General features: G+C 45.4%; 1 protein-coding gene across 1 annotated transcript in view; it reads right to left on the bottom strand.

The window, feature by feature from the left end:
• Nucleotides 1-348: 348 nt before the first annotated feature.
• Nucleotides 349-22944, bottom strand: part of Rap2a (RAS related protein 2a) — a 28734-nt gene continuing 6138 nt past the window's right edge. Inside the window, exon 2 of the mRNA NM_029519.3 lies at nucleotides 349-3942. Coding sequence (NP_083795.2) covers nucleotides 3705-3942 — 238 coding nt within the window. The 3' untranslated portion in view covers nucleotides 349-3704. The remainder of the gene's footprint in view (nucleotides 3943-22944) is intronic.

The raw sequence follows: 22944 nt of genomic DNA, 5'->3' as shown, positions 1-22944 counted from the left end.
CATTGCTGGGTGGACACTGAGAATTCCAGGAGTGCTGGCAGGACCATAAGGCCAATGCTAATTAATGGGAATTACCTAGAACCCCCAAATTAACCAACTATGATTGAGATAAGGAAAAGAAAATATTACCAGGATGGGTATTTATGCTGATTTCAAACCTTCTTCATGCTATTTCAAAGGTCAGGGAAAATGATCAATCACCCTCCCTTCCTACGGAACGAGCCAGCCTGTGGTGAGCTTGGTTTCAGGGGATCTTTATGAAGGGTGTCTGGTGCGTTATGTGGCAATGCCCTGCTTCTGCATATTGTGAATACACTGCACAAGTTTAAGCAACAAACACAAGCCAGATTTTCATTAAATAAATTTATTTGTTAAAATAATTTAACTCCAAATACAACTGTTGAATTTGCATTGAGTTCTAATGACAATTCATGTTTCAATTGAAATGTCAGGGCTCACCCGACACTGTTACAAAACAATAAGCCGTTGTTCATTTTTCAATGGTCAGTTGTATTAGAGTCCAACAATTAACTGTGAACTGGATCTCTGGGGAACCCCAATCAATAACAGTAAGTCTGTTTTCAAAATCTACTGCAGCCGTTCTAGAAACCCTGATCACGGTTTAATAGATACACGAGGACAAATTAAACAAGAGGACCCCCATGGTCTTCAACATCTGATTGGCTGAGGATACAGTTAAAGCTGAGCCAGTGCTAACGGGGGAGGGGGGCTACTGATGGAGAAACTAAGCGACTAAGCAACCCAACAGCAGTGGAGGACAACACACCTTCACAGCCACCAGCAGCAGCACTCACACTGGACGGCGCACCACAGCCGTCCACGGGCGACACAAAAAGCAAGCAAGCATCAGTAGTTCTACCCCAGAGAGTGGCAACTGGAGTGCACGGGCAAGCCCTAATTCTACAAAGCAAAGGGTGGGAGTTCAAAGCACCTCTCACGGTGTACAGAAACACCTAGAAGGCTTCCCAGCACATGCTGGCTTGTCCTGTGGAAGCTGAGGAGCAGAAAGGCGTTGGTTACCGCCGCTGCCACAGCTTAAAAGAACCCGCAAGTTACACCATAAAAGAAATAAACCTAAAACAAAACAAAAACCTGGCTCTGTGTGAAAAGTAAAAAAACAAAGCAAAGAAAACTAAGTAATAGCTAAAGAAATTGTGGGTCTTTGGGGTCAAACCATATTTTTAAGGCATGTTAGAACAAACTTTCATTTATCTGGTTGCTAGGTGGATTGGGCTTTTAAAGAAATATCACTGGGCCAGCTCTCCTTTGCGCCCTGCCATTTCTTGTGCTGACAAGTGTCCTTTTCCTGTCCTTGGGTTTTTATCCCCATCTCAGCACCATCATGCACAACTGTCAGTCAGACTTGCACCAGAGGAACAGGGAGAGGGCGTGGTACAGTTTGGCCTGGGGAAGTGATGCCCAGGCACTATGAAGGGCTGGTGTAAACACTGGGCCTTAGGAAGAGCCTGCCCAGATGCCTGGCAAAAGCTCCCACTTCACACCTTGCCCGGCTTTCTCAGGCTTCACACCCTTTCCATGTTTGCATGGGCCATCCGTGACGTGAGGCTGTGGGATCTGTGCAGCCCCTTCTAATACGCAGTATCATCAATTGCTGTTCATTATGAGATTCTAAAAATTAGAATGAGTCAGACAAGTTAGAGGTCTCAGAGGTCTCACACTATTTCTACTTCAGCAGATGAAACATACTTCTTTAGTTCAATTTTTCAATATGTCTGAGTCAAAAATCAACTTTTACATAATAGACTTTGTTTCAAGAAAACTGTTAGGACTTTTTGTCCTATAAAATGGACATTTTTGTCCTTCCTAAGTGGAGAAAATGGCGCTGAAGATCATGAATTTTCTAAGACTCTCTAACACCCACAACCTGGTTTTACCCACATTATCATTTTTTTCTCACATATGACAAACACCATTGACCTTGTCCCCCTATCTTGTAAACTTAAAGCCAGCTACTAAATACTTGGGGTGGGGGAGATTCCAATGGCTTGTAAGAGACTAATAATTTAAAAACTGCTTGCTTATACATTATGTTCTGCAGTATAGATTCTCAGTCGAGGCGATAGCCTGAATTGTGCCAAATTCTTAGGAACGATAAACACACATGCACACACAAACACACTCTTCTTTCTGGTACACGTGAGACTACGTGGTTACTTGCACGAGACTGTGGAGCCTGAGAACGCGTAGGCCCTAAGTGCCTCCAGGCTCACTGACACTGCGGTTCTGAAGGCCACACTGCTCTTCAGAGGGCAGGATCAAGACGCTCGCCAGCACTTACGCCGCTAAGGGAGGTGAGAAGAACCCTTCCACACTCCTGAAACTCCTGAACTGAAATTTTTTTTCCTGTGCCATTACTCATGCAAATGATAAAACACTTCATGGCCAAAAATGCCAGAGCTTAAGCACCCTTTCGAAACAGAAGACTCACTCAGGCAGTGTGTGCCAGCCACTCCGGCCATCAGGGCGGAATGCACACATGAAAAGCTTCCGTGATTCTCCAGGAAAGGGAAGATAAGAGGTTTTGTGTCCCTTCCTTCCCTCGCTAAAATAATTTATACTCTACTTTTAAGCCCAAATTTTTCATAGGTTGTTCAATCTGTTTTTTGTTTTTGTTTTAAGTGCCTATAATAAAGCTGTGATACAGCAGACTGGATTTCCAAAGCAGGTGAGCCAAGGGTCCCATTGCAACCGTGGCCCTTAAAGGCAGCTTTCACGAACACACACACACACACACACACACACACACACACACACACGCACGCACGCACGCACAAACAAAGCCAGATGTCTGTACTGTCCTGTGGGGTGTCTGCAAACGGGAGCGTGTGGGTGTAACATGGCTTCATTTTCCTTCTGCGATGGTTAATCGGCTACAAGGCTCGTTAGTAAGACTGGCTCTCCATCTCAGTTGCTTCTGTCTTGTTCAGTAAATAAAGACCATCCTCTCTCCATTAACAGAGGGTGGGTGTGCGACTCAATTTTCATAAACCCCTATGAGAGACTATTTTCTGTGGCAGAGCAGGTGATACAACAGATTCTAAAGCCAGACTGGATCTTCACACAGCCTTGTTCTGACTTTTACTCTATTGAGGACTGATATGTGAGTGAGTTTCATGTCACGAATTAGGATAACATCTACGATTAGGCATCAATTTGAAAACTAGAAACGTGTCAGCTGAGCAGAGTCTCCCTGCAATGCTGTTTTACTGGACGGAATACACTGGCTAGAAGCTCCATCCGTTCCTGACTTCAGTACTCTTGTAGGAAAATATTTCTCCTTTTATTTTTTTTTAAGACAACAAAATATTTTAATTGTTAGTGATCATAGGAATTCTGGTTTCTCTCTCATGATTATTTTTAGTTTACACAACAGTGGCTTCTGTCACCTCAACAGCAATGCCATCATCACGTCAAATGAGGTCACCCTGTAGCTTGGCGGTGGGGCCTTCAGGTTGCAGATGTACAAGGACTGAGGACAGAAGTGGAGGCTGTAGTCACGGAACCCACAGGTACTCAGAGGCATCAGCTGGCCATCCGGCCTGAAGGTTGCAGTGCACCGTGGACTCACACACCACCCATCCTACAAACTGCAGTGCAGTAGACAAGGTTACTGTTGCCTACGAGCCTAGACGAATCCTGTCCGGGGCAGCCATGTTCGGATGCTATTGTATGTTACAGGCAGAACAGCATGGGTCATCTTTGTCAGGCTGAGCTGCATAGTTCATCTGCCGCACAATTTCTGCAAAGAGCTCATCCACCATTGTTTTGCTCTTAGCAGAAGTCTCCATAAAGGGGCAGCCCCACTCCTCGGCCAAGGCGCGGCCTTCGTTGGAGGACACTTCTCTCTCACTCTCCAGGTCCACTTTGTTCCCGACCAGGATGACTGGAACCTTCTCATACCTGAAAAGACACACAGGGATTGCAGCAGTTAGTTAGCAGGGAGAACAGAGTTTCTCTTTCTTTCTCTAATGTGGTATAAATTAACCTCTTTAGCCACATGAAAAGCTACTTGCACCAGTTGGCTTGGTGTTTACCTAGGGCATTCTGAAATTGCTCTCAGAAGGGACCATAAATTGGCTTTTCAAGTGATGTTTTCAATTAATCAATTATGGATCCTTTAAAACCAATTATGTACCCTTTTCAGATATACTTGGGGAATTTCTCTCAGCATCTCAGACTGACTTCTCTTAGTTTAAATGTCGTCTGTTCCATGAGATGCGAACTCAAAATCTCAGCCAGTCATGCAATCGTTAGCTTTACTGGTAACAGAATTGTTACCAGTGACAATTTTACTATATTCTATAAGAATACAAAACAAATCATGTTCTAAATAGCTCCTGAACACAAAGCAACACCACCACCACCAACAGCATCAACACCACCACCACCAACAGCATCAACACCACCACCACCAACAGCATCAACACCACCACCACCAACAGCATCAACACCACCACCACCAACAGCATCAACACCACCACCACCAACAGCATCAACACCACCACCACCAACAGCATCAACACCACCACCACCAACAGCATCAACACCACCACCACCAACAGCATCAACACCACCACCACCAACAGCATCAACACCACCACCACCAACAGCATCAACACCACCACCACCAACAGCATCAACACCACCACCACCAACAGCATCAACACCACCACCACCAACAGCATCAACACCACCACCACCAACAGCATCAACACCACCACCACCAACAGCATCAACACCACCACCACCAACAGCATCAACACCACCACCACCAACAGCATCAACACCACCACCACCAACAGCATCAACACCACCACCACCAACAGCATCAACACCACCACCAACAAAAAAGAAAGCTGAAACTGTAGTGGAATTCATGAAGAGGAAAAGCATCAAACCAAAGCCCACCCTGTTCCACATGGAATCAGCCAGCTGAAAGGAAAAGTGCTTGATTTTTTTACAGTTTAAGGATTAAACTACAGCACATTTAGGAAATGGGATAGTGGGTAGGCTCCCCCACATAAGAGCTGTGCAATTTCATTGTCCTGTCAAGATGGCTCTCCCTACTTACCCTAAAGCCAAGTATATCCCGAATGGACACTTAGGCTTTCCTTTGGCAAGAGAACAAACTGATACCACCATGGGGGTCTGTCTATTCCAGGCAGCAAAACAGAGGACTGGAAGGTAAGTGGGAACACCCAGTGTGGTGCTCGCATCAGTAGTTCTAGCAGAAAGGAGTCAGGCTGGGGTATGACTGAGTCTGGGAACAGACCTAACTCTCAAAGCCAGAGGGCTGGAGGCAGCTCAGTTGGTACAGTGCCTGCTGTAGGCTTAAGACCCCAGATCTAATCGCCAGACCCCACAGCAAAGAGCCAGGCACAGTTGCACGCGCTTTTCATCTCAGCTCTGGGGCAGCACTAGGGGGAGGCTTTCTGTGGCTCACTGGCCAGCCAATCTATCTTAACTCACGGACAACAGGCCAATGAGAGACCCTGCTTCAGAAGCGGATGGCGGTCCTCAGGAGGATGTGCAAGCTTGTCCTCCGGAATCCACAAATGCAGGCCCAGGCAAGAACACACCAACGTGTGTATAAGGATAGAGGAGTGGGACTGTATCAGGGCAGGTTTAGAATGCGGACCGCATCATTCTGCTTCTTCTGGGGACCGCAGGCAGCTCTGATCTGCTCCAGAGGCACCTGGGTGTCCCTGTGGCTGCCACACATGATGTGAGGCCTTCGCATCCTTTCATTCAGGACTCTCTTGAACACACTTTTGTGTACTCGCTGGCCTCTGGGGGCACAGAGGGTATGGGTGATGGAGCTGCAGGACACAGACCCATTGCCAGCTTGCACCTGGGGAAATGAGCAGCCTGGCAGTGAGCTGTCACTGCCACCCATATCAGCATCAGCTTCTGATCTGTCCTACACTCAAGGATGTGGTGGTTTTCCCCTTCTGGTCTGGGGGCACACATGCCAACAGAGCACAAGATGACATGTCTTGCTTGTTAATGAAGCAATTTACAAATGGTGACAAATAACATTTATTGAGTTGGAGTTAAGATCTAACTTCAGTCCGTTAACTATACTCATTGAGAATGGTAAGTGCTGAGACATTGCTTTCTAATGCTGGGCCTGGTGGCCCACACCTATAATCTAAGCACTTAGGAGATGGAGGCAGGAAGACCAGGAGTTCAAGGTCACCCTCAGCTACAGAGTGTATTGGTGGCCAGTCTGAGCTTGATCTCAAACAAACAAACAAATAAACAAATCATTTTCTACTATTAGGTAAAAGAAAAGTATCTTAAAGAATAATCTTAAGCTTAAATACAATACTGTATCAATATTTTATATTAAGAGAGACATACTTTTAGTTGAAATAGACAGGTTCTATTGAAACAGGAGGACTTTTCAAAATCTGCAAAAGTATCAAGTTACCAGCACTTAGCTGATATATGTGCTCTTCAGTCTGGAGGTTAAAGTTCCAAGAGATGGTGGCCAACCTACAATCAATAGGTCTCCTTGACCAGGTTGTCAGCAGAGTTCTTGGCACTGTTCAGCATTACAAACACAGGTCCAATAGCTATTAGTCACATGCAGTGATGGGGGGAAAACGTCGTCAGTATCCGAGAACCTGTCTACCCCTACTGACTGAACGGACAGCGGTCTTTTTGGCCACCAGGATATTAAGGATGCTAGAGAAATGCAGATTAACAACCTGATCAAGAAACCTGACAAACAGATCGAAATCTTAAGAACAAAACAAAACAAAACAAATCATCAACAACAACTGCTATCCATTTCCAAACATCAGATGGGTCATGACAGACTTTGTCTCTCTGTTAACACTCGAGTTTGGGACAGTGGGAATATCATACACTAGGCTGTGGATGGAGGCTTGGCTTTCACCCTTGCCAGGAGAAGCTGCAGGGCTGAGCACAGCATTTCCTGATGTCTGTGTCTGATCTCAGTTGGTAAAATAGAGCTGGGGTACCCGCTCCCACTTAACGCAGCAAAGATGCTTTCAAAGCCAGAGGAGACAATACAGGAATTCAGATCAGACAGCACAGAACAGGACCCACCCCCTCCTGCCATCACCACTTACATAAGAACACGGCTTGCCAAAAGACAGAGTGTTAGGAAATCAGAAATCAGCAAGAGATGGAGAGATCTGCGGAGGAGAAACGAGCTGGGCCAAGGGATCAGGGCTGTGAGGTGGAACTAGAAAGAGAGAGGGGGCCAAAGCATAGCATGAATCAGCCCCGCACTGCCTGACAGGACAAGCAGAGATGTAATCTCAGAACACCGGGCCTTACAGAAGATGCTAACACTAGCGGGAGGGGCGGGGATGACAGGAAGAGTCCGACACAGGAAGGTAACACCTGGAGGAACCTGGATCTCCTGGGACTCGGAGGAGAAGACATGGAAAGAGGGAAAGCCCTATGCTGACGAAGCACAGCACACAACTCCCAAACCAGACCAAGACTTTAGCCTCAGAATCCACTTAGCTAGTCATGTGAACTTGATATGTTACAGTCTTTCAAGTGCCTGTTTGTTGGACTACATCTAAAGCTCTCTTACACCTGAAAGTTAAAAATCACATCAGACATGGTGGCCCAACCCACAATCAACACTTATTGGCTGAGTGTCTGGCACCGTGGTGAGAACATACGGCGGGCTGGTCTTTAGACGAGATATCAAAGTGCACACTGAGGGCTGGGTGGAGCCAATCCTGTGGGACCAGAGTATGGAGCAGTTACTGTCAGTGCATTTGACTCACAGTAGTAGGAAGGATGCACCAAGAGCTGAGGAGCAATACTTCTGCACACAGTGTGCGGGAAGCTCTAACTCTGTGGGAACCATGGGCTGCACTGAGCAAAGGCCCACTGTGTAGCGGTAGCAGAACAGTGGGAGAGCGGCAATAGGACTTTGGATCATAGACTCTGTCATCCACCACCATATTTATTTTCTAAGAGCCTACTACATCGTACATACTGCTATGCCCACCTAGGATACACAGGAAACAACAAAGACATCGGCCCTCATGCTGACTATAGCTCAGCCGAGGAAATGGGTATTAGCAATAAAGGTAAGTACTTAGGGTTTATTAGAGACAGAAGAGGCAGGCCAGAGAGCATGTTAGGAGCACAGGACATCACAGGCTTCACTGGGGAGGTGTCATACAACGTTAAGCGAAGGAGTAAGGAATCTGCCACGGAAGTATGGGGGGGGGGGTAACTCCCGAGTGAGATATGACGTAGGTGTCAAGAGCTTGTAGGTATGCACCTGTCAGTTCAAGGAACAGCAAATGGCTTTGGGGATCCACCTGTGCAACCCCTCCCATGCCTGCTCAGCCTCCCAATACAGGTTACCCGAGAAACAGAACTGGGGACGGGCGGGGTGCTGGAAGTGACTTCATCAGACACAGGACGTACGGAAGCTGATATTATTATTTAGAGGGATGCATACTCTGCGAATATGTGACAGCAAATACTCTCATGTTTGATTCTCATAGCAGCCCCGTGATTTTCTTCATTTCTCCTTTTTCAATGGATATCATTCGGGAAGAAGTTGAGAGTGCCAAATTCCAAAATTACTCTATTTATGAACCACCATTAACTTTCGTTGTTGAAGGGGACGCCATAGACGGGATCAGAAGGTGGCCCATTAGTTTGTTTGTAGACTGTGGGAAACATTTGTCTTATTAACATGAATTTACATGCTTTTGTTATATTCGTGGGTGTGATTATATAATGTATGAATAAATAAAACTAGCTCTTTTAAGCAGCTGTGCTTAATGGATTGCACAAAACATTGCTTAGCTATACAACGCTGATGGGCTTCTCAATGCGGCTGTTCTCTAAATATCAATGGCTTATCAATAGACTGGTGTTGCTTCATAACTGTCCCAATACACGTGTTTATGTACACTTTATTCTGGGACTGTCTAAGCTTGGCTGGTTATTAAAACAACGTAAGAGTCTAGGTACTGATTCCTGGGTCCTGTTCCAGAGCTACTGAGTCTGATTCTGTGAGATCACATACATGAAGTCTGCAGAGGGACTCTGAGCTTCCGAGATGTCAGGCACCAGCAGACTCATCGGTGACGCTGATCCCAAATGGCACCCTACGCCTACCATCTATGACCTCACATGCAGCAAGTCTAAAATCAAGGCTCTTGTCTTCACTAGCTCATCAGGGTAAACTAGCAAGATCTATGCAGTCAGTCCCACTGGCCTCCTTTGAGGCTATCATACTTAGCACTTAAGAGGAGGGCGTGTCTCACAGGGGTTTTCATCAGGCTCTTCTTGCTCATAAGCTGGTTGGAATAGAATTCTCTTTGAGTTTGGAAGAGAACTAGAAAGGTTTTTCTTAGTTCCCTTTTTCAATTTTCTCCCCAGTGTTAAAATCTCCTCTCTTAAAAAGGCCTGAGGCAAAGAGCAATACTCAAATGTGTCAGCCACTCTGTGGCCACCCTTGCCAGATGTCTCTGCAGTGTTCTGAACACCTCCCATGACACAGAATTCATGCTATGGGCAGCTGGCTATGTCCTTCTGTCTGTTCGTTAAATGTTAGTGTTAAGAATTCAAGAGTTTAAAAGTTTGCTGTGTTCAGACCTGGGACGTCTGCATCCTTCCCCTTCACAGGCCCTAACTTCTGTTTTAATTCCCACCAATATTTAAATAGGAGGGAGGGAGGGAGGAAGGGAGGGAGGGAGGGAGGGAGGGAGGAGGAGAGGGAGGGGGAAAGGGAGAGAAGGAGTGGAGAGGAGAAGGAGAGAAAGAGGAGGGGGAAGAATAGAGGGAGAGAGGGAGAGGGGGAGAGGGGGGAGAGGGGGAGGGAGAGGGAGAGAGACTGAGACTCTTAATCTCCCTTGTGAGAATGAGCACCATAACTATTTTAGTATATAAACTTTCAGACTTCTCCTACTCATGCATATTAACAGAAGAATACATTTTTATACGAAGAGATCAAACCATTTAGTAGTTTGTTTTTGCTTAATATTATGGAGTTCTTAATTTCAATAAATACAGCATATCATGATGGCCAAACAGTATAACATTTTAAGACTGATACATAGATATAATATGCATATATCCACATATATAACATATATGTATGTATGTATCTCCTAAAACCATATCCTAATTTACTCTTATTATCATTAGTGCCATTTTTTGGCAAACATAACCAGCAATCTGATGAATGTCCTTGTAAGTGTGATTTCTGCACCAAAAGGTATATAAAATGTATATTTTTTAAACCCCTATGCATGTTCTTTTTTTTCCTTTTAAAGCCTTTGAATTAGCAAAACCCATTGATGAGTTCATCAAACTGCTGTGTGGCTGCACACAGAATCTCCAGTGGACAGCAGGAATTTATACAGCACTCACAGTGCTGAATGCTAAGAATATAGCCACCTCCAGGCCTGGCGCCATCCCCTGTCCAGTACTGAGCTGGGAAGAAGGGCAGGGCTAAGCAAGGGTGCACACTTCCTCTAAACTTGTTAGTTCTCAGATGCTTTCGTCATTCCCATCATTCTAACGGCTTCTCTCTGTCACACCTTTGCTTTGACTCCCTCCAGGGTCTGAGTGGACACTGAACTTGTCCAGTGAAAAGCGTAACGTAAGCTAAACAAGATGACACCAAGAGTGTGTTTAGAGCTGTCAGGGGCTCCATGCAACTTATGTAAATGTCAGCTTTCTCACAGAAATTATGAGGGTTGACATCGAACCCTCCAATTCTATTAGGGTGGCCCAAGTGACGATAGAAAGAAACTCACAGGCATTTTCCATGCATTAAAAAGCCACCCCAGCACCATGTGCAAGACCAAGGTAACAAACGCCCAGAAAAAGTGCAACAAGATACAGGAAACAAATACTCCACTGTTTTTCTAACTAACAGAATCAGGAAAGGGGCCAAAGGGAGTGGGAGGTTTCCAGTTCTTCCCGTCTCTTTTTATCTAGTCGTTCTGTGAGAACCCTGTGCAGAGCTAAAACTCTGAGAGAAACTCTACTTCTGGCCAGAACAGGCTCTGTGGTCTGCAGGGTGTGGAAGGAGTCTCTGTGGTATGTATGCCATGCAAGTTCACAGGAACCCAGAGACGCTGAGTGCAGGGAAGAGAAGTGCAGGTGGGAGGGGCTGTGAGTCCTCGGCACAGCATCCAGCTATGGATCTAAGGGTTAAGGAGTGTCTACTCTACTGCATCAAAGTCTACCTCAGTAAAAAATAGACTGAAGGGAGGAGACTGGTAACATAGTTAAACAAGTTCTCATTCAATCAGGATAGCAGAGAAACCTTCAGGAGGTTATACTATATACTGAGGACACACGGACGTGGGGAATCATGTTCCAATAATATAGCATGCACAGTTAGGTTGGTCAGTAGGTCTGTTACTTAGCTGAATCCTGCCAATCACTGCTGTGCCACTGAATCTCTATCCTCGACTAGGGAAGGCCAACATTAGAGAACAGCATGACCCTGGACATGAAAATGACAATAGTTCTGGAAGTTTCCTTCAGGATCACAACTCCAAAGTGCACCACAAATCTTTAGGAGACCCAAGATGCTGCAGCATTTCCAAACCCACATTAAAGGGGGAAATGTAAACTGGGTGGTTTACATTTAATCCCAGCACTCAGGAGGCAAAGGCAGGCAGAGTTCGAGGCCAGCCGGGGCTACAAAGTGAGTTCTAGGGCACCCAGGGCTACACAGAGAAACCCTGTCTCACCCAAAAAAAGAAAAAAAAATTATAAAATGTAGCTATGATTGCATTCAACTGGCTCTTTATCATTAGAAGTAACGACAATTCATGCCAGGAATGTGGATCTGTGAGGAGGTATTTTCAAGTACAAGCCTGAAGCCTTGTCATCAGAACTGAGTGGGAATCAAACTGGTTGAGTCTGCTAAAAGCAACACACACACACACACACACACACACACACACACCATACACACATATACACTCAGACACAGACACACGGACATTTCACACACACATATACAGACACACCACTCAGACATGGACACAGACATACACAGACACACACAGAGACCCACAATGAGGTAGGCCACAGCAGTTGGCCAGAGTCAGACACGGTGCTGAAACATAACACACACATTTCACCTTTAAGTGAATGTTGGATTTGAGATCTACGGTTAAAGGCAGGCCAACTCTTGGATGACCAGACTGACAGCTGTATGAACGGGAGCTGCGTGAGCAATCGTGTCTCCGTTATACCAGAGTGCATACCTTCTCAGCACCCCGTGTCAGAAATAAATAATTTTGTTAAAGTTACCCCTAAATGAGGTGGGCTTAAAGATGCTTGAAACTATGAAGAGCTAAGGCATTAGGAATTATGAGCAAAGGAGTGCTTGCCTGAGAGAACACATCAATTCTCATGAAAAGACTTAAATATATTTCTTTCTTTCCTCTAAATAATTAATCAATAGATACCCTCCCCCACCACCACCAAGAAAAACTTAAAGCTAAAACAGCCACAAGATATGGCAGCTCATGCCTTTAACCTTAGCCCTGGGGAGGCTGAGGTAAGAGGACTACCATGAGTTCAAGGTCAGCCTGGGCTAGCCAAGATCTTACCTCAAAACACCCAGAAATCAAACAAGCATAAATGCCAGATTTCAATAAAACAAAGATTTCTATAAAACAAAGGCTCTGACAGAAATGGAAACAGTCATACAAACCACACTAGGCAGTCCAGAGCCACTCTCATGACACTGACTGCTCAGGTTATGAAAACAGAACTTTAGATCTGAAGTAGCAAAAGTAACGGGTGAACAATGGGAAAAGAAGAAAATCGCAAGTGAAGGGGGAGGTGGGTCTGATCACTGCACCACACTGCCAGGGTGGGGCCCTTATGGTAGCAAGCAGAGAAGGACGAGTGCCCAATACATGACAGCGACGAGCCAACACACACGTGAAAACCAGACTCAGAGAGTTACAAGAGACCACTCAGGGCACGGCGGGTGGGAGGTCTCTGACCTCCATCAGAGACCCATATGAGGGTCTGTAACAGCTGTCTGGGAGGAGCAGTGGTTATGGGGACAGGCTGAGCAGGTTACTGGCTGGGAGAAAATGCACCCTGCTATTTTCATATGCTCAAACCCCTCCATTTCTAATACAGCTCACTCCTGAGCTCCAGTCTCTACCGGGCCTCACCTACTTCTCACCCACTCTATGCCAATTCCATGGTAATTAAAACACTGCTTTTATGGTCCACTCCCCATCCCGACTGTCCTATAGCAATGTCTGGTGGCTCCACAGAGCCTGGAATAAAGGCTATAGTCAAGGGTGGCCACAGGCTGAAACCAGGACAGAGGGCACAAGGCAGAGACATGGGCTTGGATTTACAGGACCGCAAAGGCTGTTTGTTCCCTTGGATATGCTGCCTGTCCTTCTGGAACCAGGGCTCTCGGCCTGTGAGACAGAAATATTAATGTATAATGTCAATGGTGATGAGAGTAAGAGCATTACTAACAACCAGCATCTGCAGAGGGCTTGGCTTACGCCAGACTCTGCGCTCAGCAATGCACACGGATCACCCCGTCAAGTATGGCTGCTGTAAAATTCTACAGGGATGCTAGCTATTCATCTTTAGGTTCCTTCAAACCATTTGCTAGCAAGAGAGCTCTAGAATCTTAACTGGAGTGATAGAACTATAAAAACATATCCACTCTGTTGCTAAGTATCTTCCCTCCTGTCTCTGGATTACATTGTTTGGCCCAAGTGTGACCAAATCTAATTATTTAGTCTAAATGTCATTAATTGCCATGGAAAGGAGTTAAAAAATAGGAGACAATATTCCCTCTAATCCATGTAAGCTGACAATCTAGCTTCTTCTACAAACAAGTATTTTTCCTTATCAATGCATCTCTTTCTCACCACACACTGCTGTCACAGGGTACGAAGCACGTCTCTGATGCCGTGGTAAGACAATCGGGACAGGAAAGGAGAGAAGAAACTCACCAGCTCTGCACAATATTAGCAGCCACTAAAGTCTTAACCTACCAAACACCAGTGGGCGTTGTCCAACAACAGCCACGGCCAGCGGCACTGTCTGGGCCATAGCTTTGACCGCCCGCCCGCTGTTGCAATGCTCCCGGATGCTTACGCGTACCGAGAGAGTAACAGTGAGGTGATGGGTATCACATTAGAAGTTTCCTCAAGAGGTTCATGCTGCCTCAAGTGACAGACATGTCACTGGGACAATGTAAGCATACAGTCTTTCTAGGTGTGTGTACCGGCTAGTTTTGGGTCAACTTGACACAGCTGGAGTTATCCCAGAGAAAGGAGCTTCAGTTGGGGAAATGCCTCCATGAGATCCAGCTGTAAGACATTTTCTCAATTAGTGATCAAAGGGAGAGGTCCCCTTGTGGGTGGTGCCATCTCTGGGCTGGTAGTCTTGGTTCTATAAGAGAGCAGTCTGAGCAAGCCAGGGGAGGCAAGCCAGTAAAGAACATCCCTCCATGGCCTCTGCATCAGCTCCTGCTTCCTGACCTGCTTGAGTTCCAGTCCTGACTTCCTTTGGTGATAAACAGCAGTATGGAAGTGTAAGCTGAATAAACCCTTTCCTCCCCAACTGCTTCTTGGTCATGATGTTTGTTCAGGAATAGAAACCCTGACTAAGACAAATTGGTACCAGAATAGTGGGGTATTCCTGTGAGCTGACCATGTTTTGGGGAGGACTGTGGAAGGACTTTGGAACTTCGGGCTGGAGGATCCATTCGGCATTGAGAGCTCTGTGGGATATTTATTGTGTAGGAGCTTGGAAGATAATGTTGAGAACAGTGCAGAAGATGGAGGCCTGGCTTGTGAAATTTCAGAGGGAAAATTAAAGACTCTTTCAGAGCCATCGCTATTTTGGATTGTGAAGATTCTATGGTTCTGGTTAACTTGGCTGAAGAATCAGCTGTGATTAACAAGATACCAGAACTACTAAAGCAAAAACTTTGCATTACTGGGACTATTGATGCTGGTTAGCTGGAGCTAAGAAATTAGTGGTGATTAAGAAGAGACCAGCATCATTGAGGTGACATCTTCTGGGAAGTTTTTTTTTGAGAGCACAGAGGCTGTGTTCCAGAGATAACCAAGGTTGTATCTCCTGCTACAGTGGGACTTGGTACTGTGTAAGAGTCACCCAGGTGGTACTGGTTTTGAAGGCATGAAGGGGTCATGCAGAGCAGCCTGGGCTCGGCACTGTGTGAGGCCATGGAAGGTCATTGGTGAAGGTGCAGCCTCAGTTGCAAGTGATGGCCTAGGACTGAAGGGGTCATGCAAAGGATTTGAGGCTTAGCACCATGAAGAGAGCCTATGAGAGGCTATTGTTAAATCCAAGTTACAGTGGAAGGCAGCAGCATTTTGGAGAAGCCAGTACCATGAGATGACTACCAAGAGCAGCAGCAGCAGTGGAGTACAGGCATCTGGAGCCTAGAAGACAATGTGTGTGCTACAAAGGGCATGGCTGGAGAAGTGACCCAAGCCCTTGGAGGAGCCCAGAAGATCGTGAGTTGGATCCCAGACATTGGACTGTGGGATGCTTCTGAGACGGAGAGGAATGTGCAGCGCATAGACATAAGCCTCAAGGATCCAGGGAATGAGATGTGGTCGCCTGTGGGGAAAGGGCCAGAGCCACGCAGCAGCACTTATTCAAAGGGTCTGCTGGAAGCCACAGACTGTGAAGAAAGGATGTGCTGCTGAGAGCAGTGGAAGAACTCTCCTTCCTCAGTCATTCCTTTCACCAGACGGTGTGTGTGCTTGGGGAGCCTCGGAAATAAACAGTCTGCCTGTCGCTACTGAGGTACTGACCTGTCAGGGACGGAGACACCACCACGCTGGCTGCTGTTGGCGTGATGCTGCTAGTGGATGGGGCCGCACCACACCTTGCTCAGCCCAGGAATCCAGCTGGAGGCTCCCCTAGCACAGCCCCTCTAGCAGCAGCTCAGCACTGCAGGGGCTCCTCACAAATACTTCTGGGGTAAGGCCACAAACAGACCTCCAACTCTGGTCAGTGGCAGACTACCAGAACCGTGCCTTCCATATCCACGTTAGCACACAAAGGCTGAATCAAAGTCACTGAGAACTCTCTCAGCCCTTGCTCCTTAAAACAAAACTACCAACTTGAAGTCTGGGTCATTTTCTAGCTGGCTTTCATGCATATACGCCCTTTGTCAGGTAAGGGTTCTCATGTGTGTATGCATGTGACTCTAGCTAGCCTTCAGGTATGCATATATGTAACTACAGGCCTTAACAACGGACATCCAGCCCTTACGTTTTCTAACCAGGCTTATTAACTGATGGCTTAAGTTGGCTTAGACTGTTGGTTCCCAAAGCCGGAAAAGTGAATGGTGAGAGAAAACAGAGGTTACTAGGAGGAGAAGAGAGAACAGGGGTCACCAGGAGGAGAAGGAATTTTTATCTTGGTTAAGGAGATAAAACTATAGTGACTACGCACTGTGTTCAGAACGTTGAGCCTAACGTCATCTCCACAGTGAGAATGAAGATATGAGGGCTTTACCAGGTGAGTGGCTGTCCCCAGGAGATGCTATGTTAGCAGCATTAGAAAAGGCCTGAGAGACATCCAAGTTTTCTCTTCCAGTTTCATGCATTTGTGTGAAGAGGAGCCATCTATGAACAGGCCCTCACCAGAAACTGAATATTCTGGCACCTTGATTTTAGATTTTTTTCTAGCCGCCAGAACTGTGGGCAATATATTTCTATTGCTCACAAGTCACCCAGGCTGGGGTATTTTGTTATAGCAGCTTCAACGGACTAAGGCATTTCCCAATGTAAATATATAATTATTGTTCTTAGGACAATTTTTTTTACCTTTAATGAGTTAGATGAGCAAAACCTTCACCAAGAAAGGTGGTCCTGATAAAAGCAATGTTTCTGGTGGACGATATTTCGAAACTTAAAAGTCAAGTGTTTTAAGGCTGTACTTCGGTATAAGTTAGAGCTGTCAGATATATATTCACTGACAGCACATTTTGGCACATTAGCTAAAGATAGTACACTGTATTTATTCTGCATAATGCCCAGGGCAATGCTATGCAAATCGGGTGGCTTAAGCCATATTATTTGATGTTGACAGTGATGGTTTTTATACAAAGTCAGATAAAACTTTTTCTGGAATTGGTTTATTAAGAAAAATCTGTCAACACTTTACTATATATAACCAGCCACAGAGTGTTAAAGCTTTTGGCATTCATGAAAAGATCTACTATCATCTCCAACTTCTCAAGAAGAAAAATGTTACTTAGCAAACACTAATATTCTACGCTGATTGTTTTTATATATAATTTTTTAAAATTAAAACACATATAGTAAAGACCACTACAATTTCTTCCCAGCTAAAAAGTCCTTGTCAGCAGAGTTAAGTTTGCAAGGGGCAGGCAAAGACCCAGAACTCAGAGCACGGAAGGCCTACAATGTAAGTCTCAGTGCACAGCTTGTGAGGGCTGAGGCAGAGGAACAGGCCCAGCACAGCTCCACGGGAACCTAGACGGTTCCCCAGAAACAGAGGCCTGGGTCTCAGCCTGCTTTCTGTGATTTCCCTTGAAACTGTTTTATTGGCATTTTGGGGTGGTTATGTAAAGAATCATTTTATGTTCACTACTTCTTTAGTTATTTATCATAACCATGTTGCAGATGTGGAAACTAAATTGCCAGTAAGAGCTGAAGTTCAGCTTCAACCGCAGCAACACTCACTGTCAGTCGCATAGATGAGAAGGTCTGATCACTCTGCACAATCAAAAATGTCACATTTGAGAATTGTATAGGATATTTGAGGCATTCACTGAAAACTGGAAGATGAGCATATCTAGATCTATAATAAAACATATGACCAATTACAGAGGAAAACACTAATATTTCACTTAGTGAGCCATAAAGACTTCAGGTAAAGAAGAAAATATTAATGTGTAATGAATAATTAATAAGACACAGAATTTCCACTCTGAATTATTAACTTCTGAGGTGACAGTAAGTATAGGAAGCAACTCGTTAAAGTCAGTGTGCCAAGCAGAGGCTTAGAGTGCTCCCCCTGGGTGGTTTTACTAAGTGATTTGATATTATCAGCAACTGCGGCCTTTTTACCTGTCTTCACGGGTTTCCTGAACCAGCACAGCTGACCCTCCCATGTCCCAGCCATGAGATGTAGGTGTGGACAAAGTTCCACCATCACCACAGGCTGAATACCTCTTATCTGAGACATGCGGACCAGACACACTTCAGATTGTAGACTTGGGGAGGGTCGCCGTATCTTGTGGATGGAACCCATGTCTAGACATGAAATTCCTTAGTTTCATGTACACTTAGGCATATTGCCCACACCGACGCATACAGCACTTGTAGTGCAGCTGTGGTTTTTGAGCGCAGGTGGTCACATGAAGGCAGGTGTGGGATTTCTGCACTGAGCCATCAGGGTTCAGAAGGCTGCAGAGAGGGGAGTACTTCTGGCTTCAGGTGACATTTCAGGTACAGATGCTCATCCTGCACGGTATCCCTCACTCTGCTTTAGGTTTGGAACAGGCAGGGGGCAGCTTTCCTCAATGGATGAACAAGATTGCACGACTATACACCAACTCTCCTTCTAACTGTGCTGCCCACTCTCTCACATTCTTCAATAAGGTATCATGGCAGGAAACTAGGAAACCCAGGAGAGAAGAACTGTCTGGAAGCATTAGACAGTTCCAGCTAGTGTTCCTGGAGTAAAGTTACCTAAGACAGCAGTCTCCAAATCATGTGTGATGAGAGCGCTGTGGTGATAAATGAACTGAAAAGGAGTGCAAGCCACACAGCGAGAGGAAATGCACACTGGTTCAGCCCTGGGTGTCTGTCCTGCTCAGAGGGGTTTAAATACTCAACTGGTTTCAGGCCTGTGTATCTGTCTTGCGCAGAGGGGACAGTGGATATGGCCTTGGGTAAGAAGACGTGAAGGCAATTGGTGACTGGACTAAGAGAAGCAAACAGATGGTGTTTTCATTACCCCCCAGGGTCTTAGGCATATAAAAGTTATTAAGTCATTGTATTTCTCCTCAAAATATCATTTGGTATGTCTTTAAATCATAAATGTATCCTAAAAAAAATAATAAATCGTATATACAAACCAAAACCCACAGCCTACCTATGCAATTCAGTGAAAATTTCAACATTATGAACAAGAATGTACAACTTAAGTATGCTTGCTAAACAGCTGCAGTCTACTTTAAACCATGAACTCAGAAACACTCTTCAGCAACCTGTGAGTTAGGGTACAACTCCAACATTTTAGCCGCATCAAATTTCCAGTGCTAAAGTGACAGGATTTCCCAAACCATGCCCTTAATAAAACCTACCCATAACCGCACTCAAACTCACTCATATACTTCAAAACATCCTCTTTCACTAATAGCCTACTATTTAAATGGAAGATCATTAAAAACTAGACTTGTTTATAGGGGCAACAGTGCCCACTGGACACCAGAGGCTGGCAACCTAAAGGCCCAGGGCCAGACGTGAGCTCCATCATTTAGATATGGGCTAGTGGAGTCTTGTAGACCAGGAAACATTACAAGATGTTGCCACTGTTCTTGTTTACAATCTAGACCTGGGCTGTAAGACCCCCAACGCTGAGATACCACATCCTTGAGCTACAACATGGTAAGATCAAGCTGGCATGGCCTGGAAGCTTCATTCCTTTTGGCTAGCTTTCATGATGCTACGAACCGAACCATGTGAGTTGCAGCAGTGACTGCCCACAAGCCACACCCACATCTGCAATGCTATTTCAGACGCTGAGATGTTTCTGACTGCACTGAAGCCCCACTCCACAAGCTAGAGCCCATCCATGCCTGGCACCATTACTGAGCCAAGATTCTACAGAGAGACAGGTAGGTCATTGACCCTGCAGGAGAACCTGATGCTATGCTGGCTGCTACACGGATATGGGATTAAACCTACTCCTAATGGCTCAGTGTTGTGCCCACAGATCAATGCACCTGCCAGTGCTCATCTGAGAAGCTGGGCTTCTCAGAAGATGGTGCGCAGAGGCCCACGGCTGGCCAAGGTGCTACGGATAAGACTGCAGAACTGTCAGCCTTAAAGGGAATAAATAGTCCACCACCACCACATCCCCCAACCCCCATCAAGGCTCAGGGATCACTGCAGAAAGGGGAGGCGGAAGAGTGTAAGGACCAGAGGTGATGGCAGACTATAACAAAACAGTGCTTATCCTCTGGACACTGTAGAGTGGCTGCACCTGTGAACTCACAAAAGTTGGGACAACGTGCACAGAACCTGTGCAAACCTAAGGCAGAGCAAATCCCACATACAGGCAAGGAGGTTGACTCAGTCCCACCCTGGCCATGGAGCTCCTGGTGACTGTTAGCTGCCAGGAAGAGAGACAGATCCCTCTAAGTTAACCATGCTCCAGTGGACAAGCACACATCCCAGAACATTCGGGCAGCACAGAGTGCTTTCAAAAGATTGTTTGTTTTTTTAAAGGACACAAAGTTGAATGTGTAAGAATGGGGTTACACCTGGCAAGGGTTAGGGGAGGAGCATATAGGTGATTGATAAAATTAACTTTAAACATTCAGGCTGTTACTGGAATAAAAGTGACACCGTTGGCGTATTAGGCCTTCCATTTCCAAAGAGATGTCCATCTTTTAAAAGAACAAAGCTAAGCAATTTAGGACTCACCATGTACCATTATAAGATTATAGTGACTGTTCTCAGATATTTCCGATTTCTTTAAATTTTACATATGTTTGCATTTTATGTACGTACAATATTATACGTTCCTGTGGACTACAATAAATTCCATTAAAAGGTAGGGCATGGTGGCACACACCTTTAATCTCAGCACTTGGGAGGGAGAGGAAGGTGGGTAAGCGTGTGCACCCGGCTTTTCCAGGGGATGCTGGGACGGACTGTGGCCTGTACAGCAAGTATCAGCCTGGACTTCCTCCCTATCTGTAAGTTTTAAGTCTTGTTGTAAAGTCTGGTGTTCTTACAGTCAAACTCTATTAGTTTTCCTAACCGATTAAAAATTATTGATAACTTTACGCCATTAGCCTGGAAAACAATAAACACACGAGAAAGAAGTAGGTAAGGCTAGAGAACCACAGTTACAGGAGTCACAACAGCACGGTGAAGCCTAGAGTGGACTCACACTTTCCTCCCTAGGGTACGAGATCTATGCTGACTACAGAAAAGCTGTGCATCATCACCACCACCACCACCACCATCTCAAAGATCAAGTATAATGTGCATTTGGTTTGTCCAACAGTCCTTGCTTAGAAATATGCATAAATGTGAACTATCCTTCGCTTTAATGTGCCTTATGTAACCTCCTAGAGGCTCCCATGGCCATTAAGTCATCCACGTGTTATCACCACTAACAAATGTTAGCAAGTAAGTCTGCCACACTGCCAGTTCTCCTGCTGGTTGGGTTATTTTCAAATATTTTTTACCAGTTCCTCTGATCTTCCTTAATGTTAATTAAGTTTGAAGAGTCCAATCCTAGGAGAGCCAAGAAAACTATTGCATCATAATAGTGATATTATGTTATAATTTTACAATTCAGAAAAAAGAACAAAAAACACAAGTTTCCTCCTCGAGAAGAAAGAGAAAAGCAACCAACCAAGAAACCACCTCTGGAACACAGAGAGCAAAACCCATCTTAAACTAACGTTTGCTATGCAATGTTCTGAGTCCTGCAGAGGGAATACAGCAAGTGTCAGGCACTTAAAGACCTACCAAGAAGACACACCTTAAGTATTCCGAGCACGCAGAAACTAATGACTCAAGAGAATGAAGGGGGAGATGGACAGCTTGGGCCGGGCAATGTGATGACTGTGATGATGGTCTACCAGTGTGTGGGGAACGCCAGACAAAAAAAATCAATGAGCTTTCAAAGAGCAAGCTGTCTGAGAAGTGTTTTAAAGTGTGTTACATTTGTAACTCCGAGTTCCTCCAGTGAAGGCTATGGAACTCAATGCCCTCTCCTCATTTCTGTATGTAGCAGCTGAGTTCTTTCATATTGCTGAGGTGTTTAATGCTAATGTCCCCCTTTTTTTTTTTCTCCGAGACAGGGTTTCTCTGTATAGCCCTGGTTGTCCTGGAACTCACTCTGTAGACCAGGCTGGCCTCGAACTCAAAAATTCCCATGCCTCTGCCTCCCGAGTGCTGGGATTAAAGGCGTGCGCTACCACACCCGGCTTTTTTGTTTTGTTTTGTTTTTGTTTTTTTTTCGAGACAGGGTTTCTCTGTATAGCCCTGGAAAAATGTGTATCCCAGGCTGGCCTCGAACTCCAGATCCTCCTGTCTCTGCCTCCTTCAGCAAATCCTACCCGCCTGTGCCACCAGATCCTTAACCACACTCCTTACAGTTCTTGATCTTGAGTTTTCTGTTTAAGCAGATCAACATTTCCCATTAATCTTTTCCTACGTTTAACTCTTCAATGTTTGATTGACAGGATTTAGTCACCAACTTTTCACGACACAGTCATTCATTTTAAAAAGTGACTCACAACCATTAGGCTCTTTACCTGGGGAGCCTTGCTTGGGATTCAGTGTTGGTTTCTAAGAAGACTTGAAGCCTGCCCCAGTCTTAGTGGCTTGTAGCTGAGCACACTGTGTGCGGCCTTCATTGTTTGCCCTGTGACTCCAGCTCTGTCCTTGACTATAAGCATTTGATTCTAATTCCTATTCCCAGCCACATCTACTCACTTGTGCTCTACACAGCAGGTGTCGGCTAGTCTCAATCTGGGCTCTGCAGGTGATGCCGAGTTCGGACATTCATATGGAACCTGACCTTCAAGGCCTTTTCAAATATTCTAATTATCAGACAGGGCTATTCCAACGATTGTCATCTGGGCTGAAATGGCATTTTCTGTGACTCTGC

This window comes from Mus musculus, chromosome 14 (assembly GCF_000001635.26).
Source record: "Mus musculus strain C57BL/6J chromosome 14, GRCm38.p6 C57BL/6J".
NCBI lineage: Eukaryota > Metazoa > Chordata > Mammalia > Rodentia > Muridae > Mus > Mus musculus.
Note: the sequence above shows the minus strand (reverse complement) of the source record. Positions and strands in the feature narration are given on the sequence as shown.